This window comes from Pelecanus crispus, chromosome 1 (assembly GCF_030463565.1).
Source record: "Pelecanus crispus isolate bPelCri1 chromosome 1, bPelCri1.pri, whole genome shotgun sequence".
Taxonomy (NCBI): domain Eukaryota; kingdom Metazoa; phylum Chordata; class Aves; order Pelecaniformes; family Pelecanidae; genus Pelecanus; species Pelecanus crispus.
Window position 1 is genome coordinate 47,990,720 of NC_134643.1, and position 27,875 is coordinate 48,018,594.

Below are 27,875 nucleotides of genomic sequence, written 5' to 3' on the forward strand. Positions count from 1 at the left end.
TTACAAATCAGACTCTGGCATATCAGGCATATCTGCCATCAGGTACCCAATACCATAACGTCCATTCGGAGCAGTATCCAGAGTTGGTGATCCAGTCTGTTTTCGATATATGTTTTTGCCAAAATTTGGAGACGGCACTTCACTTGGACTCTTCCCATGAATCAGACTTGTATTATCTCCCTCCAGATTAACAGGTTCCTTTATTATCCGGCCTCTTTTGTAGGATACAGATGCCAAACTACCAGAGCTGTCATCAATAAGGTTGCAACGGCGCACCATGAAGACTATTGGGACTGGCAGTATGGCCAATACCATCAGCGATATACAGACAATCATTCCCCATGTTGGATAGCTGTGGAACTCTTCCGTAGCCTGAGCAACCCAAGAGAAAAAATATTATACATGTTTACTTAAAAAAGAGCACATCTGCAGTCCTCACCAAGGTGTGCAGTTTTCAAACACATACTCATCTTTTTGTCACCTTGCACCCACAATGTGGGCACCGCTACAGCTATCAAATTTGACCAGTCATGGAGCTGTAGGCTTACTACGATCTTTCTGCCAGTGAGTAGGACCAAAACACTGCCCCACAGTTTCTGAGATGCTCAGAGCACTCTAGTAGAGCCCAAATCAAGATTTTCACATTCAGCCGTCTTCTATATTTGTCTGTAGTTGCTCCCTAATCCTTTAAAGGATATTCAGAACAGACAAGTGGGCAGTGGTGTCTGTAACTGTGCCTGGAAAGTAAGTCTTTGTCCTGCAGGCTAATAGCTGGTCTAGACAGGGACTATCACAGATCACCCTGTGTAACTGTTCTACTTTGTATAAACTTCATGCAAACTACAACACATTTACTGGGGCAGTGACTGCACCCCACACCTACTGCATCCATGAATCACTGGCCAAGAGGCTGTTTGCCTAGTAGCTCAATTAACATTTAATTTTATACACAGAAAGGAACGGTATGTTTGGTATTCTAAGATATTTCTCTTTCTGATTTTCGAGGGCAAGAATCAAACATAACAAGAGGTTTTTTTCTGAGAATCCCAAGAAAGTAGCAGTCTGCTCTACCTACAGTAAAGCCAACCTCTTGTATTTACACTTTACCTCTCTTTGCTGCCATTTTCCCCCACTGGCTAATTTGGACAATTGCTCTTTCAGAAGGGTCCCTGAAATTCATTCATCTGACATTTTATGCTCCCTGTATGACAAGCCTGTAGAAACAGCTGAGGGCTGATGAGCCTACAAACTAGCACAACTCTTAGAAGTTACCTTGGCTGAATCTCTTTTTGGAGCAACACGCAGAACTGACTCTGCTGTTCACACATACAAGGGTTTTTTGGTTTTTTTTTTTTTACAAATCAAACATTCTTATCAGAGATGCAGTTTTAATGCAGCTGTTACCTACAATGTGATATGTGTTCCCAAAGGGGAAAATTTATGACATGGCTAAATCTCAATATTTAATTCTACAGAAAAAACTGATGTGATATCTGAAATGATTTATTCAGCCTTATCACCCAACTGGTTTCTGCCATAAAATAAGACTTAATGAAAGTGAACAACCTCTCCCACCCTTAAGAATTTCTTCAACATACATCAACAAACTAGAAGTCACAAAAAGCATGAAAGTTTGTGTTAAGCAGTTATATTTTAAAGCAGAACTACTCTAAAATTAAAAACTGGTTGGTTTTACATTATTTTTACTTGAGATAAAAACAACCATGTCATTATTTATACTGATTTTTACTTTCTAATTGCAAGTTGTTTGTCTTTTCATGTACTTCTGAAATACTTCAGTTATGATCATTATGATGGTTATGGCATCTATTACATACATACCGTATCTTCAATCCAAGCATTGTAGCCAGGAGGACTTAATCCCATTTGGACAATACTAGCTACCAGCAAACATAACAATACCAAAGGTGAAACATACTTCCACATGTAGTAATAATACTGGCTTGGAGAAAACCCAAGCATATCCTTCAGATCCTCCATAAATCTGTGAAGGGAATAAAAGGTTATTGTTAGTGCCTACACTGAGATTTCAAGTACTATAATTGATACATAGCACCTAATTTGAGGGAACACACTGAAAAAATGCATGTATAGAAATAGCTGCAGTTTAGATTACTTGATGGGCTGAAAAACAGAGCTTGTATTACTAGTTCAGAACAGATGAAGAGAAGGAATCGCTACACAGTGCAGTAACTTAGTAAACTGCTTGCTGGACCGTGCTGGAAAGATATTTAAACTCACCTTTCTTTTATAAGATTCTTTTTACATATTCTTATATTGTCTACCGGGTTGTTTACTAAGGCATGTATCATCACTTTTGGGGACATACACAGCCAGCACATCTTACAGATTCTGCAAAATTAATTTCGAACCCACATGTGTGCAGCAGTGTAAAAAATAACTTTATTTATAAGCTATGGTTTGCATCATATAAGTTGCTGAAATAAAACTTTGTGAAGTTTTAAATCTGCCTCCTTGTGCCTCAAAATTGCAAGTTATGATATGAACAAAACTCCTATTTTTGTACTCTTGACGGAGGAATACATGGTTCCAGAGCCAGCAGAAAAAGACAGAATATTTTTAGAATTCTTTTGGAGTGTGCACAAGCACTGATTCTGTTTTAACTGCCTTGTGGTTCCACTCCCTTTTGAAGCGTGCGTCTCAAAGAAGCTCTTACAGCAATAAATATGTTTTCAAAGCAGTTACACATGTGAAGCTACTGTCATATAAACTCTCAAAAAACTTTCTGAACTGCAAAAACTGGGATATTCTGTCCTTTGTTTACACTGCAATGTAACACATTGTTAAAAAGCAGCTGAATTTACAAATGGATTGTGTCCTCTACAGATAGCCTTTTCTTTTCTGGGATCTCCAGTTCTTCATCCAGTTAAACATAAATCTATTATCTTCGCTTTAAAGTCTCTCATCATCTCCATCCTACTTATCCTCTTTTAAAAGCTACAAAGCTCCTTTAGCACCGATTCCAGTATGACTTATTTTCCTTCTTGGCTATTATCTGATCAAAGACAATGTGTCTAATAAGAAATATGTATGGATCTTCAGCTATGAGGAGGACCCCTTGGTGCTATTACAGCCAACAACAACCTCAAGTTGTTGATTCTGGCAGTTTTTGCAAAGAAGAATGCTAGGTTCCTGAAGAAAGATATTCTGGAGAAATATGCATTGGAAGAAATATTATGAATACCCCAGAGGGAAGTCCAGGTGGCTGTTATGAATGAGAAATTTGTCTGTTAACTTTTCACTATATCCTGTCAGAACCCTTTCTGAAAACATGAGTCAACTGCACTCTGATTCAAAACCAAAGTATTACCACATTTTAGCTATTCCTAAATACCAACTTCCTCGCAGGTTAAGTTGCTGACTTCTGGCCTGTCTACCTCCCTTCACAGTGGAACTCTACCTGACTGGAGACTGCCTACCTGATACCCAGGTCATCTGTTTCATCTCTTGTTTGCATGTGTAAAAACATCTACATGGTGTTTTCATGTCTATGTGATCAATTATAGGATTACACATGTGGCCCAAGTGGGAATTCTCCCTTAATGAGGAAGCAGACCAGGCACTACTTGCGTAGACCAGAAACAATGTCTGGAAACCATAAAGCTAAGTTTTCTTGTTATAGTTATATTTCATTATGGTGAAGGACTGGCTGATTACTCAGATGGAACAAGTGAAAATTGAAATGAAAACCCACCCATTCTATGTCACCCTTTGTACATCCAAAGGAATCACAGATGTTTAAATTACTTCGGCGTGCTAGTGTAGCATACTCTGTTTTATCTGTGGATGGCATGAGTTACTTTTGATATGAACTCTTCTATTCCTTATGTGTGGCACACATTGATCTCCCTTGGTGAACACATTCTGGTGATTTTGGTCAGAAGACGTAAAAAAATCAGAGGGACTTGACAGTCTTTTCTCTTCAGCCATCACTGACAGAAGGTCACTTATCTTCATTGTCAATTGTGCTGCTTCCAAGTAAGTTTTGACCCTATTCTTTGCTATCATTTCCGCTATTTCCTCTCTCAAAACTAATGCAAAGAACAATTAATTGCTACAACACCCCAAACTAAATCTAGTTCATAAACTGAAACTTTCTTATTGTTACTGCCATTAGAGTTTGCTTTGTCGTTTCTCAGGCTGCCTGGAATACTCCTGGTCTGGTCAGAATACTCATCCTCATCTGCTGCTTAGACCATGGTTATTACCTCTTGAAATCTTTCTCTTGCTGTCTTATTTCTATATAAATTCCTCATACTTGCATATCCAGCCTCCTTTCTAACTCTCTAATTTTGCCTCTTTTACTGCATTCTCCTCTCTTCGGATCTGTTGCAATTTCTCTTTGGGTTTCACTACACTGTCTGGATACAGTATATCTTGCTCCAAACCTGTTCTTAAAAACAGACTCAATTCACCTCCCGATTGACCCACTTTCTACTTACTTGTATTTATGTGTAAATCACAAATACTTCATGCAACATAGTTAATATAGTAATAATTATTGTAATGAATACTGGTTTTATCGACAGGAAGATACATTTCCTTCACTTACTTGTCTATTCCATAAATTCGAGTGACTGCAATATTCTCCAAAATTACTACAATAAGCAGGGGCAGAGTAGCTGAGTAGTCATCAAACATCGTCACAAAATAATTTCCAGAGCGCTGCACAAAAATCAGGCCAATAAAAAATGCTACCAAGCAGCAGATGACTGGAATAAAGGACAGAAATGTGAGTTCTAAGTATAACAAAGTTCCATAGACAAAGAGGAAATAAAGAGATTTCAAACCAGTGAAGATATAAAATGCATTATTTCATATAATCAGAGTTGATAACATTTTCCTTTCTTTTGGAGGGGGGTGTGTGTCTCAATTTTAAGAGTATTAGGAATCCTACCTATTCCCTACATCACAGAAAAGTTATGAAATTAGAATTGCTGGAATTGTCATATTACAGCAGTCCTGATTAAACAGCACAGATTAATCAAGTGACTGTTTCTCATTAAACATTTAACTTAATGTGAACGCAAGGCTAAAATAAACAGAACTGGCAAGATAAACATCATACATGATGTTACCTGGTCACTAGATCACTTTTTGGAATTTAGAAGTGAAAAGAACCAAAGTTTCCGACTATGATTCTCAAAAATAAAAAAGCTGAATAGGCTTCCCCTAGATCATTCACAGCATGAATTTCCATTAGAGTCTGTCTAAATGTAGTTGTGCACTAAGCAACAAAATTTCTGCCCCTTCTTTTGTTTAGGGACAACCTGAAATAGATTTCTTGAATGCTTGATCCTGCATAATGAATCTCAATGTAATTTTTTTTCTACTAAATTCATTAAGAATAGGACTGAATGCTTAAGTAGCCATAAAATAAGTGACATTTCAATAAATTGTGAAATCAATTGTATGCTGAGCACCAGTATAAGACTGATTCTCCCACTTGAAGTGCCCTTTTTTCCTCCACTGAGAACTTAGGCTAAAGACACATCTAAGCAGTCTAAAATTAGGTGAAATTAATCTGGGCCAAAGTATAAAATATCCTTAGAGAACACACCCATTGCATAAATCCCAGATAATTAGTATTGATTAAAGTAGCAAAAGGAAGACAATGACACTTTTTAAAATACTATGGTATAAGACCAATCACTTTTTTCAACCTTGTAGTAACTATTGTTATAATGACTTTCAGAGAATAGAAATTTAGTTAAAGATCATTATAAATCGATGTGAATTCCTAATGCTAGGTGACAAAACCAGAAGAACACAGATAAAATTCCCCCAAACTGAGTCTCATTAACCACACTGAGTTTTGTTACTGAACCTAAGAAAAGAATTAGACCATCAGAACCATGTGTATGTCAATTCAGAAATCCTTGTTATTCTTACGTTCTCCCATCATGTCTTACCATTACCAAAAATATGCATCTTTAGTTGTAAACTAAGGTTTTGGTAGGTGTACTCATCATATCTCAGCACATACACACATGCAGACTCCAGTTTGGAAATAACTGAACTCAGTTCAATTTGGAATTCCCTGAACTCAACAGGGACTGAACTGGAACCATGGTGCAAAAAGTTGCAAATGTGTTCACACTTCTGCAGAAATTGAAGATTTGTGGTTTCTAAGCACAAACTGTAGTGCAGGCATAATCCTTCCTAAATCCCACTGATACTGCATGAAGTATAACCCAGACATTTCAATTTCAGAAGTTAATTATAAGTTGTAATCCTTTGAGTACAACTGAGTTTAGCAAAAATCATGCATGCATAACACTTAAAAAAAATTATTCCTTTATCTTAATAGGGTTTTTTTGTCAAATGCAGTAACAAGGAATGACTGTAAAATGCTCTATTACTCCAGAGTAATAACTATGTATCATGATATTTGCATATATACTTAGGGAAAACAGCTGATTTCTAAATGTCACACTGGTTATTCAATAAGAATTTAAGAGCTAATTTTAAAAAAAAACCACAAGTACTCAATAGGTTAGGACTTCTGAAAAATCAGTTGATTAATCTTTATGAAGGATTTTATTCTTAGATCTAGCAAAGTAAAAAAACACATCTTCTGTTAAATATTACTTATTATCTAAGTATTCAGCAGTCAGGAAAGAGCAGTGCTCTGCTGCATCAGAGGTTAACTCCTAGAAAATACATTATTATTTCCTTCATAGAGTTAGATAATGTTAAAGCAGCTTATTGTGTTTTTTATTTTCTATCCCTCCTGTCACAGGTATTGATATGAAATCCGAATTTGCATCCCTTGCAGCTGTCCTGAATATTTTCAGAAACCTAACTTTCACATTTTATGCTGATGTTCTAGCTCAAAAAGAGAAATTGCTACAAGACCATCAGAGCTACATGAACAAGCTACACCTCACATAACTTCAGGCATTTAAAAAAAAAAACCCAGACATCTTGTTTAAGACCCTTTCCACATTCAACAGGGAAAAACGTGTTCCTCTACAGAGTAACTGTACTGATTTTTAACATAATAAACATTTCATCATAAAGATTTCATTGGCCTACTCAGCACTCATTCATAGTAATTTGCAATGTATCTTCATTCTTTCCTTTTGCTTTGTTTGCCTGATCTGTGACATAGGCTGGAATGGAAAGAATTCTGGAATAGCTCAGAAGGACTGACCATACAGAAACTTTTAACAGAAATCCTCCATTAAAATTTAAGTTCTAGGATCTTCCTGTTCTTGTAGCATTCAGGAAAAGGTTTTACTTGCAGATACTAATGTGCCTGTGCATGGAAGTACAGTCTGGAATACAGTGATTTACTGCTCTGTAAAATGTCAGCACTGAAAAACTTTCATGTCAGAAAACAAGAATTCATACTCTCAAAAAAAATTTTTGGCTTACTGCTCTAGTGAGAAAAGAAAGTTTGTGCAACTCACCAGTAAGAATTTCCTTCCTGACTTTGAAGGTATCAACAATGGGTGTGATGATGCCTTCAATGGTTCCAAACATACTTCCAAGTCCCAAATTTACCAACATGAGGAAGAACATGACTGACCAGAAGGGAGAAGCAGGGAAGTGGGTCATTGCTTCTGTAAAGGCAATAAAAGCTAAACCAGTTCCTTGAACCGCCTGTCAGTGAGAAAAAATCCACGTTATTATTCATGGACAGCATTTTTTTTTTCTAGTGTAACAGTCTGACTTCATGTTCATGCAATGTGATTGATTAAATCTTGGAGTGGGAAGCTGCTATCTAATATGTGATTCTTCCAAACCTGACAACTTAAGGATTTGGCTGAGAATCTGTAAGTTGATTGATGTTAACAACACACTTCTTACTCTCTTTCATTGATAATTTTGCATGAGAGCTATTATACAGGACTTCTGCAAAACACACTCTGTTCTCCCTAGTAAGTATATAAAGGACTTCATTTCTATACCTATTTGTTTCAAATTTAAATGGCAGGAATAGTACACAAACTTAATGTCTAAGTCACTGATTTGACATTTTAGCTTCAGATACTGGTGCAACTACATAGAGGTCAATGTTTAAAACTGGAATGCCCTCTGAAAAAGCTAGAAAAATCTCTCTTCTTTTACAGATCTGGTTTACTGTAAAGATTTCAAAACATGGTGATATGCATTAAGCAATTATATAATAAGTAAAGAATAACTTTTTTACTTTCTAGTGAAGTAGTATTTATATTTAATAATTGTATCTTAACATCAGAAGACATCAGGTTGAGATGTTGAATAGTTACACCTCTGTTTAGTCTTTGGAAAAATCCTCATGCTCAGTTGTAAAAAACAGAACTTTAAAACCTCATGAGGAGAGCGATATAATGATCAGAATATATTATAAATCAGTGAAGCCTATATTTGGGTCCAATGTCTTAAAGTCCTCAGGTGAGCCAGAATGTGACCCTGCACAGAACGATGTTTTCATATGGATCTCTAGAGGTGCACTGCTCATAGGTACACTGTATTGATACTCTGTGTAAGTATACTTCACAGTTTATTTCACGCTTACAGATACTCATCTGTTCATAATCTCTGTATTTAAGACTTACTTATTACTCTCACCTTGTTAAGTTCATCTTCAATTTGACAAGATTTCAGACCGAGAGAATCAAACTCTTCCTCTTTTACTTTCTGAATAATGTCATAAACTAAATTGTAATCTTCTGCTGTAATGCTTGAGAAATTGATATGATGTGGGATCATATCCTGGCTCAGATTGCCTATTTTCAAAAGTTTTAAAATCTTCTCTGAATTTCTGTAAAACACAATAAAACAGAGAAATCAAACTCGATGATCTGTGTTAATTCATATATGAAATATACCATAAAAATAATTTAAAAAAGAAATGGATATTCATACTGGATAACACATTTTTCATTTATGATATTGGCTTTGAAACCCAGAACTGCAAACACCACCAAAGTTGCCAGCACAGAAGTGAAAAAATTGATGAAGGACACCAGTACAGCATCAAAATGGCAGTTGTTGTCTCTCTTGTTGTAGCTTGAAAAGGCAATGACTCCACCAAATCCAAGCCCTAAGGCAAAGAACACCTGAGTAGCAGCTTCTCTCCACACCTTGGGCTCCAGCATTATTTCAAGCTGTTTGAAATTAGATATAATACGTGTCAGCTATAAAATGCATTTCTATTATATGAAAAGACAACAGAAAAAAAACAGGAAGACAACCTACATCACAAAATGCTAATTTTCATTATGATACAATGAAAGCTGAATGTGACACCTAAAGTTGAGCAAACTTATCGGCCAGAATTTCTATTGATTTTATACGATATAATCCTTAAAGAGAAACAGAGTATGTTCTGAACAATGACACACTACTGGAGCTATATGATTATTGAACTAGCAGCTAGTTATACTGTGAAATAAGAGATAACATCAGTCTTTTTTCTTTTTTTTTTTTACAGTACGTGTATTAGTACATTTTACAGTACATGTTGTTAGAATTGAGATTTATTTTGGGATGACCAACTCTCTTACGAATGCAGTAAGTATGTTGAAAGGTGTTTTGTTGTTATTTTTCAAAAAAGAAAAAATGACCATGCGATACACATGCTTACATGGAATTCTATTACATGCAAATATGTAAAGCAAAATGCAACACATGAAATAAACACTGGCCACCACAATCTGTGTAGTCCACAAGTCAAATCTCCCTTAAGCTAGATGCCTTGAATTTACCCTAAGTTAAATGGGTCAGGTATTTGAGGGACAACTAAGCCTTTTATCAAAAAATTGAACTGTATTGCTCTTTCAGATGACCATACATCAAGAAATATCTTTGTTAAAGTTATGAGTCATCATCTGTCCATCTCAGATCCTTCTAGATAATGAATCATAAAAAAGAAGTACATGTGAAATTTGAACACTAGATTTTCTCAAGTTGATTCAGGGCCTCCATTCATTTAACAGTGAAAGACCTTACTTCTGTCAATGTGTTGGGGTGTTTTGCCTTTTTTTTTTAAACCTTAGGCTTATCAAAAACAGTAAAACTAAAAAACATCAGCATAGAGGCCAGCATAAGAAAATTGTCTTACTCTGGGGCAGGGGGAAGTCTGCTATTGTTATGATAACATTTTGAAAAATTTTCTAGTTTCCCATAAAGGTGTAATATTTATTACAGATAGGTAGCAGATAACTTCTTTATTCTTTTACCTATGGCTAAAATACAACATTTTTTGGGGGGGGGGGGAAAGGTTTATGACAATAAACTTGTTCCTCACTTAAAATTTTTGTTATAATTACAATGCACAAGTAGCTACTGCACATAGTTCAATCTGCCTGTATCACACAGTCATGCTAGAGTTTTCCACTAGAGGGAGCTCGAGGAATAGTCTTAATTTTACCAAATCTGAAAATGGTTTAAGAATCGAAACACTTCTCGCTTTCTGCAATGTATCACTTGGTGTCATCAAAGGTAGTATGTTCTCAGATACACATTGCCTAGCATTTCAAAATAAACTTGTAACTGATTTGCTATTATAAGATATTTTCTGTGAAATTTTGGGGGCTCTGTATTCAAGCTTCGTACAGTCGTACAGTTTCACTGCAGTAGTTGACTTCAGTGGGCTCTCCATATACCTTTCTTTAGGTTTTTCATTAAAGCTATTATAAATAATTTCTTCTTTGTTCCTCAACCACATCAAAGAAAGAAATTCTCCCCTTCTTCATTAGCCCTGTCCTCTCACACCTGCACCAATGTGTGCCAGTCCTCTGCTGCGCTGACACAACTCTGTGGGAATGTGTTCTGATTGTCTGTGGTCAAAATGTGGTCGTTTGCTGAGTTAATCGAGGCTGAAAAGATGTTTCTCCCTGCCCCCTCATGTCTATCTACCTGGATTATTTTCAACCTAGATCAGTTGAGCAATTATTTTTACCATCTGCCTGCCCAAATAAACAGCACAATGGAGCAAATGGAAACAACAAGGGGGGCGAATCTGAATTCTTTCAGGTAGTTTCATACAAACCTACAGTCCAAATTAGTGCTCAAGTACAGAAACAATCAGAGGTTATAATGAAAATATTTTTGAAGGTTTATATTCACATATACTGTATGTGACATATAGGCCTCCTATCCTCGAATTTAAGCCAAAACTTAAATTTTGAGATACAGAACTGGAAACCAGTAGAAGAAATTAAAAGCAATTTTAATTAATTTATAATTAAGTTATAACTACAAAATAAGCATCAGCTGCAACTTATTTTAGGTCTAACTTATTAAAGATGAAATAGAGAAGAGTGACGAGGTGCTGATATTCAAGGGGAGTTTCAGTGTTTACTTTCCTTCAGTATCTAGTGGTACTTCCCTAGTTAAAGAAAAGATTAATACTGTTGTTGAGAAACCAAATTATAACTTTGAGGCCTGTATTCCATCTCTGCTACAGACTTCCTCTTCATCAATAAGCACTGCATTTCTCTGTTCCTCGGATTTCCCAAATTTGCCTGAGCAGCCTGCAAGTTCCTGCAGAACCATGACTCTAAAGCAGTGACAGTGAGTGAAGCAGAGCACAACTGCATATTACAATGCAAGAAATAACAATTTGATAGCTAACAAAGGTCATTTTTATGGGATGACAGTTCTCCATGGACTCAAAACACCTGGAATCAAAACAACTGACAACACCCCTGTCATCTGGCCTTAGCCACTATGTGCATTGATTTTAATGATCTTAGTATCTAACTTTCATTTTTGAAACATCAGTCCTGTTCTGCTCAACTGTATTATGAAATGCACTTGTTGGACAGTCCTGTAGCATAGTTACAAGCACTTGAGATAGGTGTGGGTAGAATTTAGCTCTTCAGGCTAAACAATGATTTGTAACACCCCTTCTCACCTCCATAGTTATAAAATCGGAAGTTCTGTAAGACACATTCCCAGTAAAAATGCTGACAGTAAAAAATGTATGCTTAGACCTGCTGCTGTCTTGGCATGACAACCATATAGAACATGGTAAGGAAAGCTGAGTGGCACTTACACTACTTTTACAAGATGAAGAGAGCATTAAAGACAGGTCTCCTGTACTTTTGGGCCACTATGCAAACCTCACTAATTTATTTCTAAAAAGGGACAAATTTGTCCCCTTTCAAAAGGGACAAATTAATTATGTAAATCCATGACAGCATTCAAGGTAAGGCATTTCACTGTGACATCCCAGAACTAGGCATTTCAGCCCTAGAGAATGGCAAAATTTAATATTTGTTTCTCTTTTCAGTATTTAGAGCTTTCTAAGCATCCTAAATCATGGAAGTAACACATTCAGTTGCTTAGCTTTGTAAAGGCATCTAACTCTCCGAACTTGCCACCTAAGGGAGGTAACTCTACACAGACCCCTGGAACACTTAACAGCCTTTGGACCTTAGGGCCTGATACTGTGCCACTGAGGTCAACAACAATTTTGCAATTTAACCGAACAGGAAAACGGTCAAATGTTCTATGAGGACAATAAGCTTAAATGAGAGCATTCATAAATGGTCAAATTGCCACTGAAACTTTAATACACTGCAAACAGAAATTAAGCACATACCTTAGGTGTGAACATGTGACGAATTCCATCCACTGACCCATTAAGGAGCAGTCCTCTGATCAGAAAGCATAAAAGTACCACATAAGGAAAAAGGGAACTAAAATACATGATCTGAAAAACATTAAAAAGAAATTTAACATGACATCCACGGACTTTATTTTCAATAGCTTCATTCATTACTCAGTGTATGACTGAACTGATAATCATACGCTCTAAGAAATATGCGTAACACTTCCCATTCCCCTTGTCTCTGCAAAAGAAAGTAAAATCACATGACTGTAAAATCAATTCTGTACTGTATTAAAACAAAACGGTTGCCATTGTGTTGACTAACTGATGATAAACTGCTGAGCTTCCAGGGAAATTCATTATGAATTCAATGAGATGATGACGAGAAGGACAAAAGTAGATTGTTTTAGAAATGCTTCACTTTACAAACGCACTTTGATTCAAGTACATAGCATGGTAAAGATATGCAGCATGAACAGAAACTCATTCTGTCTTCAGAAGGAGAGAAGATAGTCAGTGGAAAGTATATTACCAATGGATTCAAACCATTGTTAAGTAACTCTTACTGCCAAAACAAAAGAAAAGCTGAGGATATTCTCTGATATACAGAAATGATTTAAGATCTAGTAGGTTTGAGTCATAAAAACTAGAAAGCAATATTGCACTGACTACTGGACAAACAAAAAAAATGCCACAGAGTTGTCAGAATCCTGAAGCACAACGCTGTGCAGCTTTCCACGCTGAAGCAGCATGCTTTTGCTACTGCATTTGTGAAGCCCAACACTTTTGGGCTTCCGTATCACTTAAACACTTGTATAACAGAACATCTTTCTGACACACTGCCTGACTCATTTATCTAAAACAAAGACTAAATAAAAAATTAGTAGTCAAATACAATCTTTCATTCTCCATCATGAATGAAAACAAATCATTCTGTGCTTTAAAGTTCAGTAAAATGATTCTCTCTCTACACTTGCTAATTGTTTCTTTAACTGAAATACGCTACAGAGGTCACAGAAATTTCCACCTCAGTGACAAACTTTTTAATTGCAAAGAATTTTGCTATTAGAACAGATTATTTTTCATCTGAAAGTCCCATTGAGATCAACAGAGCTAGTAAATCATTCACTAGCCAATCCATTTGGGTGCATGGAAAGGAAAGAAGACAAGGTGATGGACTCGGATGCAAGAGGATGGTTAGTCATTAGTCAAAAGAAACAATCCAGAATCCAGAAAAGCAGCTGTGTTAATGACAGAAGCATGGATACCAATGACAGTAACAATAAAAACCAAAATGCCAAGGAATTCTGATGACGTGAGTGCACTGCAATCTTACTGTGAGCATACGTGGAAACCTAATTCCTTAGACATTCAGAAACACACAGACTTACGCTGCATTAACAATTCAACAAAGCTGAGGTACAGTTACTTGCAACAGTTACGTTGATGAGAGCAGAAATTATTCTTCTTCAGATCTCCATTCCCACTACATTACTACAATTCCCACTAAAATTACTGTAATCTTAATGCTTAACTATTAACATTCCTGTACTCGAGATTATACAAATACTGGGGTGAGTCACAGCTTCTAACCTGCTCCTACATGTTTCTTGAGATGGTGTGGTGAACAAAAATGTCCTGAAATGTTTCAAAGTAAACCACTGTCATTTAGATAAACAGTATACTCACTTTGCCTGAAGACTGAATGCCTTTGATCATGGCGAGGCATACCATGACCCAGGCAGCCAGCAAGCAGACAGTCATCTTCCAATTTAAACCCCCGCTCTCTGACAGAGAGCTGGAAATATTCAGCGCTTCTCTGTACCAGTAATAAGTGGTTGCAGAACTTTTTTCACACTCTGGCTCCACAACTGTCAAGAGATGTTAGCAAGTAAAGAATGGGTTCAGGACAGAAGGATTTTCCCAACATTTCATAACAATGTTCTACCAACCCCCAGTATTTGCAATTGTGTTGTCATCATTTACTGAGAAACTAAACTCACAAAGAGTCGTAAGACATTCACTAAAAGTGACTGCTGTCGGTGAAACGTTCTGGAAAAATCTTTGTAAAACAACCTTTTGGGATAATGTATTCCTCTGCCTGTGGTCAATCCAAGTCCCAGGCAAAATTTAGTTTTCACCTAAGTACTAAACAGTAGGCAGGCCTAGATGAAAACATACATTTCATTTATCACTGAATAAACTGCTGAGCTTCCAGGGAAATTCATTATGAATTCAATGAGATGATGATGAGAAGGACAAAAGTAGATTGGTTTAGAAATGCTTCACTTTACAAACGCACTTTGATTCAAGTACATAGCATGGTAAAGATATGCAGCACGATTAGATTGCCTACATATGATACTGTGGCTTACATACTATGAAAAGTATCTCTCTGAAATTGAACACTGAATTATATTAATTTTGAAAATATATGGAAAACAAATTCTCAATTGTGTCTGCTTTGATACGACACTCAAATCAACAGGCACTAATTACTATTAGAAATGATAAAATAATAACATACCAAAGTGATGAGAAAAGGAAAAAACGGCTCCTACACAGTTATGTTAAATGGAAGTTGCTATGTGTATTCCAGAAGTGGTTTTTTGATTATACTGTAATTCTGCTTTATTCACATTACCAAACAGTTTAAGAAATTGTGTGTATCTAGACATATAATACATATAAATAGAAAGAATTCTTCAAAGAAAATATGCACTTTTTAATAAATTATTTATATCTGACAATCAATCATATCTCTAAGCTAGAAGAGAAAAATATACTAATTTTAAGAAACCTAACACAGGTGTCAGATCTTCACTGAAATAAACTGTCAAAAATTATAGGATGCTATCAAATATAATACTTTTCTTTGTTTAAGCTTAGTTCAGATGGCCTCTGCTGAAGTTAGGCTGACACACTGTATCTTAATATTTAGGCAGTGTAAGAGTATGTAAACAGACGAACACTATGGCTCGATTAATGGACAACAGCTTGTGGAATACAGTCAATTTGACTGTTTGCCAACATTCACAAATACTGATTATTTTAAACAACTGAAGCAAGCAACTCTGGCAAAGACACTATTGAAACATTGTACAACTTTTCAAATGTCCCTGTTATGTTCTTTATTAAAGGGGTAAAAAAACACAAAAGGTAATAAAAGAAAATTTAAGATCTGAAATAAAAAGAAATGAAAATAAATATTTCATTTTTCAAGAGCAAGGATAATGCAAAGTGCGTAACTACTGCAAGATAACCAAAACCAAGGGATAAGGAACTTTTAGATGCTGTTGTATAATATGTCCATGTGAGACTATCTCATTACAGCAACAAACCAATGACCAATCATCTAATTTCTATTGGTTTACAAAGCAAACAATGCTTTTATCACATGCATTTCATTAATGCTTACAGTTTTCCATTTTCTGTTTTGTTAGTAATGCAACACTTTTTGCTTTGTCACCAGGAAGTATCCCACTAATTGAAATGTAGAAATATCTGTCTTCCACCTTTGTTTTTCACCAAATAAGCATAAAAAGCAGTATCAAAATCAGGAAAAAAAGAAATCAGAATTTTCTTTTTCTGCAACACACTAAAGAGCAGTCTCCTAATTTCATTACTCTTTAAAATGCTGTTGACAGTGATGTTCCTTTCCAAATACAGTATATTTATCTTAGATTAGGTTTCTTTATTGTACTTTTTCCAAGTAATGTGACACCTTACTGAGATGCAAAACCAGCTTTGCATACACCACTTTTTTCCCACAAATTTCTCTTTGAATTGTATTTTTTCTCCTTGTTGTTTGAAAATCTCCAATTTTATATATTTTACATTATTTTTAAGAACATTAATATAGACTTACAGGTGTGAGATGTATTTTTAACTAAAGGACACTGGTCCCATGGTAACGGATGCTGAAAAGACTGGGAAAAGTAAAACAGACTCCATCCAATAATGACATTGTAGTACAGGGCCACAAAGAAACATACCTATTTAAAAAAAAAAAAGATAAAGGGAGTTACATTTATTACTATATTTGTACACTAAAAAACCCCAAAAAACCAACCCTGCTGAACTTCTGCATATTTCTGTGTATCAGACACTGAACAAAATTTTAATTAAAATAAGGCAGACTAAGAACTGAATGGCTTGCCCCTTTAAAGTACCTGGCATTTTCTAAATTTTCACTTTTCTCTGTATTTATCGTGTAACACCTATATTTTTACAGGCTTTTTTCTCCAGAAGACTACTCTGTTCCCTAGTTCCTAATTTCAAAAGAATCACAAAATACAAGCTGACTGGTTTTACAGACACTTCTCTATCAACATTTTTAACATACTAATTTAATATCTTCCAAAACAGTGTAAACTGACCTCGACGCCCACCTACAATCAGTGGCCTTTTCCTGTAGCAAAACAGAAAGTCTAAATCATACAGACTGAAACCAAATCACACAATTCATCTTAAAAACTTACTACGCAGCTTGCAAATCCAATTCCTCCAAGTTTAGGGCTGATATAATTCCACACACCAATACTCCCTCGGCGGATCCTCTGTCCCACGGCAAGCTCCAAGAAAAACAGTGGAATCCCTATTATCAGTAGCAAGATTAAGTACGGCACAAGATAGGCACCTATGAAATAAGTATAAATCAGAGTGAGAGGGAGAAGAGTCAGAACTTGACACAACAAATGTGAAACCTTCTAATAACTTCAAGTTTGAATTACTGTCATTCACTGCAAAGCTTTTTTGATCACATGCAAAGAGTAATTTTACCTGAATCTTGGCCATACATCTTGTAAGATATGAAAAGCCCAGAGACATGGAATTTCTAAAGCACTGTAAAATTTTGAGGCAAAACTTTCAGTAAGTGAGTTATTATCAAATCTAGCTGTTCACTTGTGCAAAATTTTGGGCATTTGATCAAACTTTTCAGAAATATTCCTGATGCAATCAGGAGCTGAATCAACATTTCTTAAAAAGCTCTACACTTTGACTTGTAAAAAGAGCAGCAAGACTGAATTGATAAAGGAAATACAGAAAATACTGTGCATACAACATTCTGAATTTCATCCAATCTTAAGTGGTTTCAGAAGACCATACTGTTTATTTCTCCAAGTGCACCTCAGATGCTCAGAAAGGGGATTTCACAATGTACAGAATAATGATTCTATGCAGCTAAGCAAGAAAACTGTATCAGCCCGTTTCTACCAGGCTCCAGACAGAGACTAGAGACATGAGGTGGAAATGAAATGGAGTATTTTAGATCCAGACCTTGCAGTATTCACAAACTCTCATTAAAGACGTATTTGGAAATGCAACTGTTACTTCACCTTTAGACACACAGACGTAAAACAATTCCTTTTTTCAAGCTCTTATTCCCAGGAAGTGGTCATATACAACTCTAACTTCAGGATGTATCTCCATTTATTTCAGTAAAACTAACTGCAAGCAAAGACATCCATACACTACATGCACTGACCAGTTCAGAGCCTGTTAGGAAGTTATTCCTCCTTGCTGTTGAGGAGTATTTAGTACTAGAGCTAACAGAACATTTAGGCATCAGCAATTAGCAACATGGCACCTAATTTTCAAATGCATGGCTCCCATGCTGCAATACAGAGTACCTAATTCAAAGAGCTTAGGACTTTTGACTGCAACCACTGTAAGGCTAAAGAAAAGCCCTTGAGAGGTGCAGACTGCAGCATGTTGGAGCAAGCTACAAAGCAAAGATCTAAAGACCTCAGAAGCTAAGACTAAGAGCTATTAAGTTGTCTAATCAGTCTATTCATCTCTATGATGAGAGGGAAGCTGAGCGAAGTTCAGAAACCAATTTGGGATTTATCTTCAACTCCAGCTAAGCCCTACTTTATGTTTCGTCATCCAGCGTCAACTTTCTAGGGCTTTTTTAGCCCTAGGAGTCTATCAAAATACACTGGCATTTGCATATCCTTAGTAGGTAGCTTATCTCATGGAATACAGTTTATTTTAGAAAAGTTAAACTTTCCTAAGCTGTGCAGGAGGCCTCAGATTTTCTGGTACCATCCACTCCTATTTAGGTCCACATGCTATTTTGCTCTTCATGAAATACACACAAATTGGACATCACCTTCCATTATAAAGATCTTACAAAGACTCTAAGCATAGAGTAACTACAGTCTTGAGTCTAAGAAAAGTAAGAAAAGAGACAGAAGGAAATCTGCGAAAAAACTACTGGTGGACCAGACAAAGAATATTGATCTTATTTACCTCACAGTCTATAGGCTATTGTTAGCAATGAAATAGCTCCTTGTGTTCTGTTTTCATGACATGATAATATGATATGCAATGATATTGTCTGAGCAGCATTTGGTCAAAACCTATGCCAGGCTCTGAACAATGTACTGGTTTTGAGGTTACAATCCTCCCTCATAGAACCAAACATCACAGTCTATCTATCCGTTTCAGCCCAGCATAGACTTAAGTGTTATTTCTGCTGAGGTAGCAGCTACATTCCCAACCAGTACTTTTGTGTCTCTTGTGGTTCCTCTTGTACGTGCACATAACGGAAAGAACCATGAAAAAAGAGACAACAGAGACAGAAGGAAATAAACATGAGGAATAGAGTAACAACCACATTCCAAAATGAGGGGGACTGTCTGTCTTAGGAATATGTAAGACAAATAATACCATTGAATACCCTTGATTTATCATCAACATTCTCCCAAAATTTCTGCGAGACAAGTATACCATTAATTCATACTGCAAATGAGCAGCTTTGGCATCACTATCTTTAAAAATTTGGTCATACATTTAACTGAAAGTCAACAGTACATAGTTTTTTAAATAGTATAACACTACTGTAAATGATACCTGAGGTCTTAATTAGACAGGTGTTGCATAGCTGAGCAGAGACAAGCCTAAACAGCTCAAAAAAGTTGGGGCCTAAGTGACTTACCCTGTATCCCACTGGATGACTGTACTAGAGCAGGAACTGAACCCAGCTCTTCAGTGTCCCAGTCCACAACCTTAATCACAAGGCTGCAAAGTTAAGCACATGTTTAAAGACTGGGCTGACGTGGGTGTTTTATGGTGCAGTATCAATGTAAGTTGCAAGATTTATCAGTCAGAGTCAACTAAATGAGTTAAATAAATGTGGTGTTAAATCCACATTACATTATGCATGACACAACCCTGTAATTCAGTGTTTGAGTGGCCAGAAGACTTAATCTCTATACTGCAGGGCTTGTGCAGAGCACTTGAGGCGCTGGTCTTCTCTTCATTCAAACCTGCTGAGCTCCCTTCTGATCTTGTGCCCCTCCCCAAAAGAACATAATGGAAAACAGTGCACATACGAGTTTCAGTGTGATACAGTTTGGACATAGCTGGATTATACAACCATGTATCACAGCTGCAAAGGGCTTCTGTGCCCTATAGTCAACATGAAACCACAGCACCTCTGGACAAGTATTTTGCTTCAGCCTTCCCTTGAAGATAGACATACTTCAAAGAAATGTAAGACATCTTCACTTCATCATAAAACAGAACCACTATGGAAACAGTTCAGCATGTCTCGTTTGCCGGTGCATGAAAACATGGGTCCTTGGAGTTACAATATTGAAGAAGAATCATTTTTATTTGAATTAGAACAATAAACTATACATGCTGGCCTTGAACAGCATCCTACAATTAGTTATATTATCTGCTAGATCTGCCAGCTAAGCAACCTTCTGCATATTACAATTCTGTGTAGTTCAGGATCCCCAGGTGTCCTTTCTACATTTTCAAAATTATTCTACTTTAAAGTCACTTTTTTGCATATTTTGGCCTTAAACACTGGCTTTCATATTAAAAAAACTCATCTCAACTTCATAAGGAAAAAAAAAAATCTAAAAAAATATACCTCACCCTCTTTCACTAGAATGAATGACAAAGATACAAAAGATTTCAGGAACTGGTGAATGTCAATACTGTGCACAGCACTGCTTTGATTTCTTAATTTTTTTATTTAACCAAGCACCATAATGGGATAACTAGTAAATTGTCTCTCTTGTACATATTGTAATATCATTTGGCAACATTATTGAAATGGAATATTAACATTGGTTTTGATTTAAGTTCTTACAAACACTCAGGGGTGAAATAACATAAAATGACATGATTCATAGTGATTAAAGAGTTGGAAAATAATTTCAGAAGCAATAATGCAAGATGACATAACTATTACCACTTTGATACTACAGAAGAACTTTTCTTCTCCTAGCATTCTTGATGTAACCTGGAAAATCTAGTAACATTCCAGATTTGTTTCAACTGCTGCTGTGCTAGTTTTTAATTGTCTAGTGCCTGATTTAATTCTTATTCAATGAAGGTGAGCTTTACCACTGTCTGGAGGAGACATCCCAGTTCTTACAGCTTATTGGACACTTACTAATAGAAAGCTAGCTAGAAGCTGATATTCAGATGAAGATCAACGTACTTTCGATGTTGAACGTTAAAATTTTCAAAGTTATGACAAGTGGGCAACAAAACACTATAGGTTTACAGTCTACTAAGGTCCTATAAGTGAAATTATTTACATTACAAAATACAAACTGCTTTTATCAGGAAAACTGATAAAAGATTTTATGTTTTATCTGTAGGTTTGTAGTCTATCCTACTGATAAGATAGTCCTGCTGTCGCTAGTCTTTCACAGTTTAAATATGTTCAGGTGTGCCTACTTACAAAACTGTGCTTAAAGGATGAAAATCCCCTTAGCCAATAATCTTCAATGAAGAATTACACTTGCAAAATAAAAAGAAGACATTTTCAGCACACTGAAGTACAACTAAATTTCGAGTCTGATAATACAGTTTAAATGAGAACTCACAAAATAATACTGAAGTCATCAGTGAATTCAAGGCACTGATTGTAAATTATTGATCAAAAGCTAAATAATGAAGCCACTGAATCCATACTCAGTTTTGGAATACTTGCTTTGCTCCCATTCTGGTTGTATTAGACAATCAGACCGTAGCTTCTAATGACTACTCAGTCTTTTAACAGTTCACATACTATCTCCTCAGCACTTCTCAGCAATACCTGCTTTGCTTTTTGTAAGACCACAGAACTTAACTGTTCAATCTGCTGGTATTTCAGTATAAAATCCAGACTACTTAACTGTAAAAACTCATGATGTGACTCTACCCGTGTCAATCTTTTCAAAACATAATGGCAAAATAGTCTGCTACTGATTTCCCTATGCTGCTCACAGCTTTTATCCATTTACCATTGTTTACTAGTTCTGACATTTTACGTCACAGAGATATTAAAAAGACTGACCTGAAAAAAACCCAAACAACAGGAAAATTAAGTTAATGCTCAAGAAAATGCAACACAAAAACTTTGGGGGTGCAGTACTTTTTGACTCCTGGTAACACCTGCAACACTGAAAGTACCTCTTAGATAACTATGTTCACTTGTCTTCATAATAAAACTCACTCAAATATCACTTATTCTAGCAGAACAGCTAATTTAGTTTGCTTTTGTTACTTCTAATATGTGAAAGTACCATTTTACTTCTGCTAATCCTAAGGAAAAATGACAACCAAACAGAAGAAACTTCAAATATTTCCTTTGTTTGAAAAAAGTGAAAGGTGTGCAAGCTATTCACGAGATGATAGCAATGAGCAGCAGGAAAATATAGGTCTAGTTTGTCACTATTTATTAGCCTCACCTCAAGACTGTGTAGACCTGAGTGGTTTATTTTTAAGGCTCACTATCAGTCATAGAAAGCTGAGGCAGCTTTGAACCTATTGCATGCTAACATAGGTTATGGAATTGTTATATAGGAACTTGTTATATAGGAACTGAACAAACACACGTATTTGTCTTCATATAGTAAAGAAGCCATAAACTGTAGAGTCTAAAAATGATAAATCTAAAAAAACCCTTTAACGCTAAGTTAGAGTATACCGAGCTCCAATGCAAATCACCTTTGTGAGGCATCAAGGAAGAAACAGCTTTTTTATCTGTTAGGCTGCAAAGAGTGGAAGAGGTGCCTTAAGTGCCAGATGGGGACTGGGCATTGCCTACCAGGGAGAAGGGGGACCTGTGGTGGGGACAGAGGTGCAGGCGGCAGAGATCTATAGTGAGTTCCTCAAAACTTTACTGAACACCTTCAGCCTCTCATTTGTCGGGCCTAAAACTCCTTTGAGCCCTCCCTCTCATCCCAAGTCAAGAAAATGAGCACCCTGGAGTGCTCTCAGTCTCTTCCCAGCCTTTTTCTTTCTCTTGATACTTCCTGCATTGCAGCTACATCCCAAATGTGGATTGAAGTTCATCCCAGCTGCATACTAGCCTCTCCTCTCACCTCTCAGGACGAACTTTTTGTGGCAAAGGGCCAAGTATGAAAGCCAGCAAAGAGCTACCCAGTCTAGCTGTAACATAAACGAGCATAAAAAATACAAGATATTACTCTAAATATTTGTGAGTTTATATGAATTAAAGCAACAGGAAAAACTGTTAAAGGATCACAAGAAAGAAAACAAAGGCAGTTGTTATGGCAGTACAGACCAGACCCGGAAATGGAGATTGGAAAGATACCTGTGGACATCCAAATCTCAGTGCAGCGTAGTGATACATAAGTTACCTTTAAAGATGGTACCGCAGATACCTCACTGCAGCAGTAGAGAGCTCTGAAGTCAGGAGTGTTGGCATACCACAGGCCACATCCATAAACAAACCCAATCTCTCTAGAAAACAGGGCGGTAAACACCCAATTTTTTCTCCACAAAAACCTCTAATAATATACAACTATCTGGGCTAACTTTTCTGTGTCTTTTCAATGTTTATTTTGTTGCTTTTCTTGTTTATGTCACAGAAGTTAAAAAAAGAAGACAAAATTGAAGATTACTACATGGTTAGGATTAGCCTCCTCTGATGGCTTTGGAACACCTAATGTTGGAAGAAACCTGTGAAGGAAACTAATGAGTAACTATGTTTTTTTTTACTTCTTTAGTTAACCATGTAACTTCGAGTAGATTTGCTGGTATACTATTTTTCAATATAATCCCCTTGCCTGATGGTATTTGCCAGATATAAGTTGCTTAAACATAGAGAAGAATATGAAAACCATTTGGACAAGACTGAAGGTAGAGACCTAGCCATACACCTCACTGACACAGTTCTAATTAAATTCCATGGAAAGGCTGTTTACCTTCTACTCAGAGACTTCAACGGGCATTTATAGTAAAGCTTTCTCAGCAAAAGACTACGGAACAGTTCTGAGACTGATACTTAGAATGGATTGCATAAAAACACTCTGAATTTTACCTAAAATGAAACATATGTGAAATAGTACGTGTAGCAGAAAACTGGAACCTCACATAAAATGTGTGCAGTTTTTTTTTACCATGCATTTGAACTTTCCCGCCGCCCCTTCCCCTATTCTTTTACACACTTGTGAGAATTATCTGTCCATCTGCACACACATATACAGGCACCAATGTACTTTGCATGTTTCAATGCTTTGTGTCACCTTCTCCATCTTGCATTATGGTCAACTTGGAAACCAAGAAAGCTTTAGCTCTAATGATCACTTGCTTTTCTTTGTTGTTCTGAAGGTTCCAATTTGCTAAAATGGTGCAAAATTATTATTAAAAGCCAAATACATCCTTGTCTCAGCCATGTGCACGTAACATTATGCTTCCACAGACTATGTTATATATCCAAGTTCCTGTAATCACAACACAGGGGAAAACATTTAATTTCAACCTGAAATTACTCCAGATTTATTTTTTCAAGTTTGATTAATGAAGTGCCATAATCCCTGAAGGTTGGGTTTTTTTTTTCTAAAATGTGAAATTATTAATTACTTCAATACATTTATATTTGGTCTGAATAAAATTTACACTCACTGGCAGAGTAACTTTAAAAGTGCCTGATGGTATGAATCCAGCAGCCTAAGGAACATACCAACAGATCTTTTCTGTTGGTTCAACGGAGAATTCAATGGGTTTGCAAAATTAGTAACATAGAATTTCAAAAGGGATACAACTACACAAAACAAACCGCTGTAATGCATTATCCTTGAGACTACATCTTGACACCATACTTAGGATGAAATGATACAGAATATAAACATTTTAATAGCTACATCTTCAATTTCAAATCAGTTTGTTGCAAAAATTTTTCATTAACAAATGTATTAATTTTTCAACTAGTAGTGACATGTGAACAATTCTATACTGTGTCCTAGTAGACAAGATTACCGTCTACTGAAAAGCTGTTTTTCGAGAAACTACATTTGATTTCATTTGATTTGATACATTTCTCAGTATCACAGTTACAGATGAAGAAAACTTTAGATTCCACACAAATCATTAAATCAACCATTTAATGACTTTCTCTCCAGAATAAAGAAGAAAAAAAAGAGGAAGCTAAACGAGAGTGGAAAAAAAATCTTATAACTAGATATGAAAGAATTTAGACTTTATCCCAGAGATGGAATATTTGAAAGCATAGACTTCATTTTTACTGCTTGAACTGAATGAGAAAAAACAAATGAAGTACAAAACTGTACTCTGATTATAGTCTAGGTTCATTTCTATACTCTTTAATTACATCAGTTTTACCATTCAACTTTTAAAATCCAGCATGAATCAACTGTTGTTCTTTATTTTCTATTCTGTAGTACAGATTCGCTTTTTGTGTCATAAAAAGTTGACAGGTTCGTTTTGAATTCAGCTAAGTAATTAGCTACAACAAGATGTGCATTAATGTAGTATAGTAGGGTACAGTGTAGCATAGGATAAAACACTAACTAATCCTGCATTCAGAAAGGAAGGTCTCCAGCCTCATACTTCATACTACATTCAAGACCAGAGATGTACAGCTAACAGATAAACAGCTTGATGATATTGTTCTAAGTGAAAGGTAACTTGTTATTTAGGAAAACAGTAAACCATGTAACAGCACAAAACAGATGTGTTCCCTTAATTCAAGTGTTATGATTTAAATTATTATCAGTAAAAAAATCCTTTTCACTCCTACAGTATTTTGTTGTTCTTGCAGAAAGTAAACTATGTTCAAATGGCGTAGGACCTAAAGGCAATTAAAAAGCAAAGGTGTGAAGCTTAGTACCACTGAATACGAAAGACCGAATACGGCTTTGGTCTTTAAAACGGATGCAGATTTACTGCCTTGATTTATTGCCCAAGTTCTATAAAGAACACTTTAGCACAACAATAATCAGGTCCTAAATAATGCAACCACTCCATAAAGATGTGTTTTGCTTAACCACTAGTTTGACCACGAGTTAAGGTCATATCAAGAACTTTCTCCCCTAAAATGAGGAAATGGAATGTTAGAAGAATCTGCTACTTTAACAGATGTGTTCTCTAAATAAAGAGAATATGGGTTTTTTCCTCATAGGTTCTGGCAGAAATTAAAAGAAAAACCTGACATACTGGAGCAGGTTTTACTGTGGATATCTCTGCTAACCTTGAAATCTGAAAAGTTAGCTTCATCGTTTAGCTACAATTAGCTATCACAAGACTTACCTCCACCATTTTTCTGACACAGATATGGGAATCGCCACACATTCCCCAATCCCACAGAAAATCCAACTTGTGCCAGAATATACTGAAGTTTGCTGTTCCAAGCAGGTCTTTCATCTTCTACATCTGAACCTTCTTCAACATCTACATCTTTTTCTTCTTGATCATCAACCATAAGTTCACTCTTCTTAAAGGCATCATCTGAAGAGTCTTCATTAGAGAGAAGGTCCTTAACTGACTCAATGACTTCATCATCTAGTTCTCTTTTCACTACCTTGCTGTTCTTAGGCATTTGTAATATGAAAGAAACCGTAAGGAAGTCAAGTTCAGCCAAGACAGATGAATAAGTGCTGAAGAAAGCTCTCCCTCTGCTTGGCCAAAAATATTGAAGAAATAGACTGAAGGTAGTGCCTGGTGACTCCTTGATACCAGGGAATCAAGAGTAAGAACTTCTGTTTCTGAATGTTTGTTCTACTGAAAGTATCTGTAAAAAAAAAAAAAGGATATTATACTATTATGCAGAAGAAACTTAATTTAGCAATCATATGCTTTGGTTTACCCATTTCTGCTTATCTCAATGATTTGACCAAAGGAGAAAAGAGAAGAAAGAGATGTTAAACCACTTCCAAATTATAAAAATTAAGTCCACTTTTTTGGTCTTAAATATTTATGTAGAATACGTTTTATTCACTTCCTGAGGATGTTTTCGGGGTTCTTTTTTTTTACTTCCTAAAGACCGATATGCTAATTGCTCATATTTTGACAGCATAACAAGATTCTTCTTAGCAGGCATAATGGCAGCACTTTGCATAAAATTTAGGAGCCCAATTCCATTACTTCCTGACTTAACAGCTGTATTGGAATTTATTAAAAATATGTTTTAAAAAAAAGTAGATTAAGTTTTTCAGACCATTTCTGAAAGTCATGCAACAATTAGGATTTCGATATATACAGGATGCACCTAGTGCTTCAAAAGCAACAGTGACGTATTTTCCTGTGTTCTTCATCACGAATATATAACCACAATCATTTTTTCAAAGGAGAGATGCTCACCTCTTACAAGCTTTGATGCTTTAGATAGTTTCTTAGAAACAGGAAATAATTAAACATACCTGAAAACATCTGAGAAGCTGTAACCAAATCCTGCTGTTTCAAACGTGTATGTACAGACACAAAAATGCTTCCATTTGAATATGTGTTTTTCCTTTTAAGACAATGAATCATTTAAAAAGACAGATCGACTTGCTTGCAGCTGCCATTCTGAAGGTAACCGTAAGATTTTGGGGAGGAATGTTTTTCGATAAATTCTTCACTAATCACATGGGACAAAACTTGTATGTGCAAAGCCATCTGCACAATTAAGAGTCTTAAAAGGGATTTATATTATGTGTTAAGCTTCACGAAAACCCTAAAAAGGGAGTACCCAAGGAGTCTAATTGAGAACTGCTAACTGATGAGAATCAGAAATTACTGCAGGATACACGAGACCTTTCAGCTTTTGCTTATGGACTTGCTGCAACATCTGGTCCATAGGACGAAGGCTGTATCATGTTCCGATGAACTCGCACATAGCCGAGAACTGCAAGGTATTACTGGACTGTTAGCACAATCATTGAGAGATCAAGCACCTCAGGGCTGCTTCAGTGACAGACCAGAAGGAAAGACGTTAAGCCACTGGAACCCAACCCACAGCTTATCAAGATGAGACCTCACAACACCACAACTAAAACCTCTGTCACCACAAGTACTATCAGCAGCC

General features: G+C 36.1%; 1 protein-coding gene across 1 annotated transcript; it reads right to left on the reverse strand.

Annotated features, from left to right (window-relative positions):
• Positions 1-26,408, reverse strand: SLC6A15 (solute carrier family 6 member 15). Its single transcript, XM_009488063.2, has 11 exons — positions 26,120-26,408; positions 17,074-17,231; positions 16,461-16,587; positions 14,282-14,463; positions 12,584-12,694; positions 8,899-9,140; positions 8,602-8,794; positions 7,458-7,650; positions 4,595-4,754; positions 1,843-2,005; positions 1-372 (listed from the first exon to the last, which is right to left on the reverse strand). The coding sequence occupies exons 1-11, from the start codon at positions 26,406-26,408 to the stop codon at positions 1-3; spliced, it is 2,190 nt and encodes a 729-aa protein (XP_009486338.1).
• Between the last annotated feature and the right edge of the window lie 1,467 nt (positions 26,409-27,875).

Bases quoted from the DNA above. Each gene is read 5' to 3' on its own strand.
- SLC6A15 (XM_009488063.2), bottom strand. From the start codon at position 26,408: ATGCCTAAGAACAGCAAGGTAGTGAAAAGAGAACTAGATGATGAAGTC. The intron at 14,464-16,460 runs GTAAGTCTATAT...ATCTCTTGACAG, and splicing joins TAAAAATACATCTCACACCT to TTGTGGAGCCAGAGTGTGAA. The intron at 4,755-7,457 runs GTGAGTTGCACA...CCTTTATTCCAG, and splicing joins CAGGAAGGAAATTCTTACTG to TCATCTGCTGCTTGGTAGCA.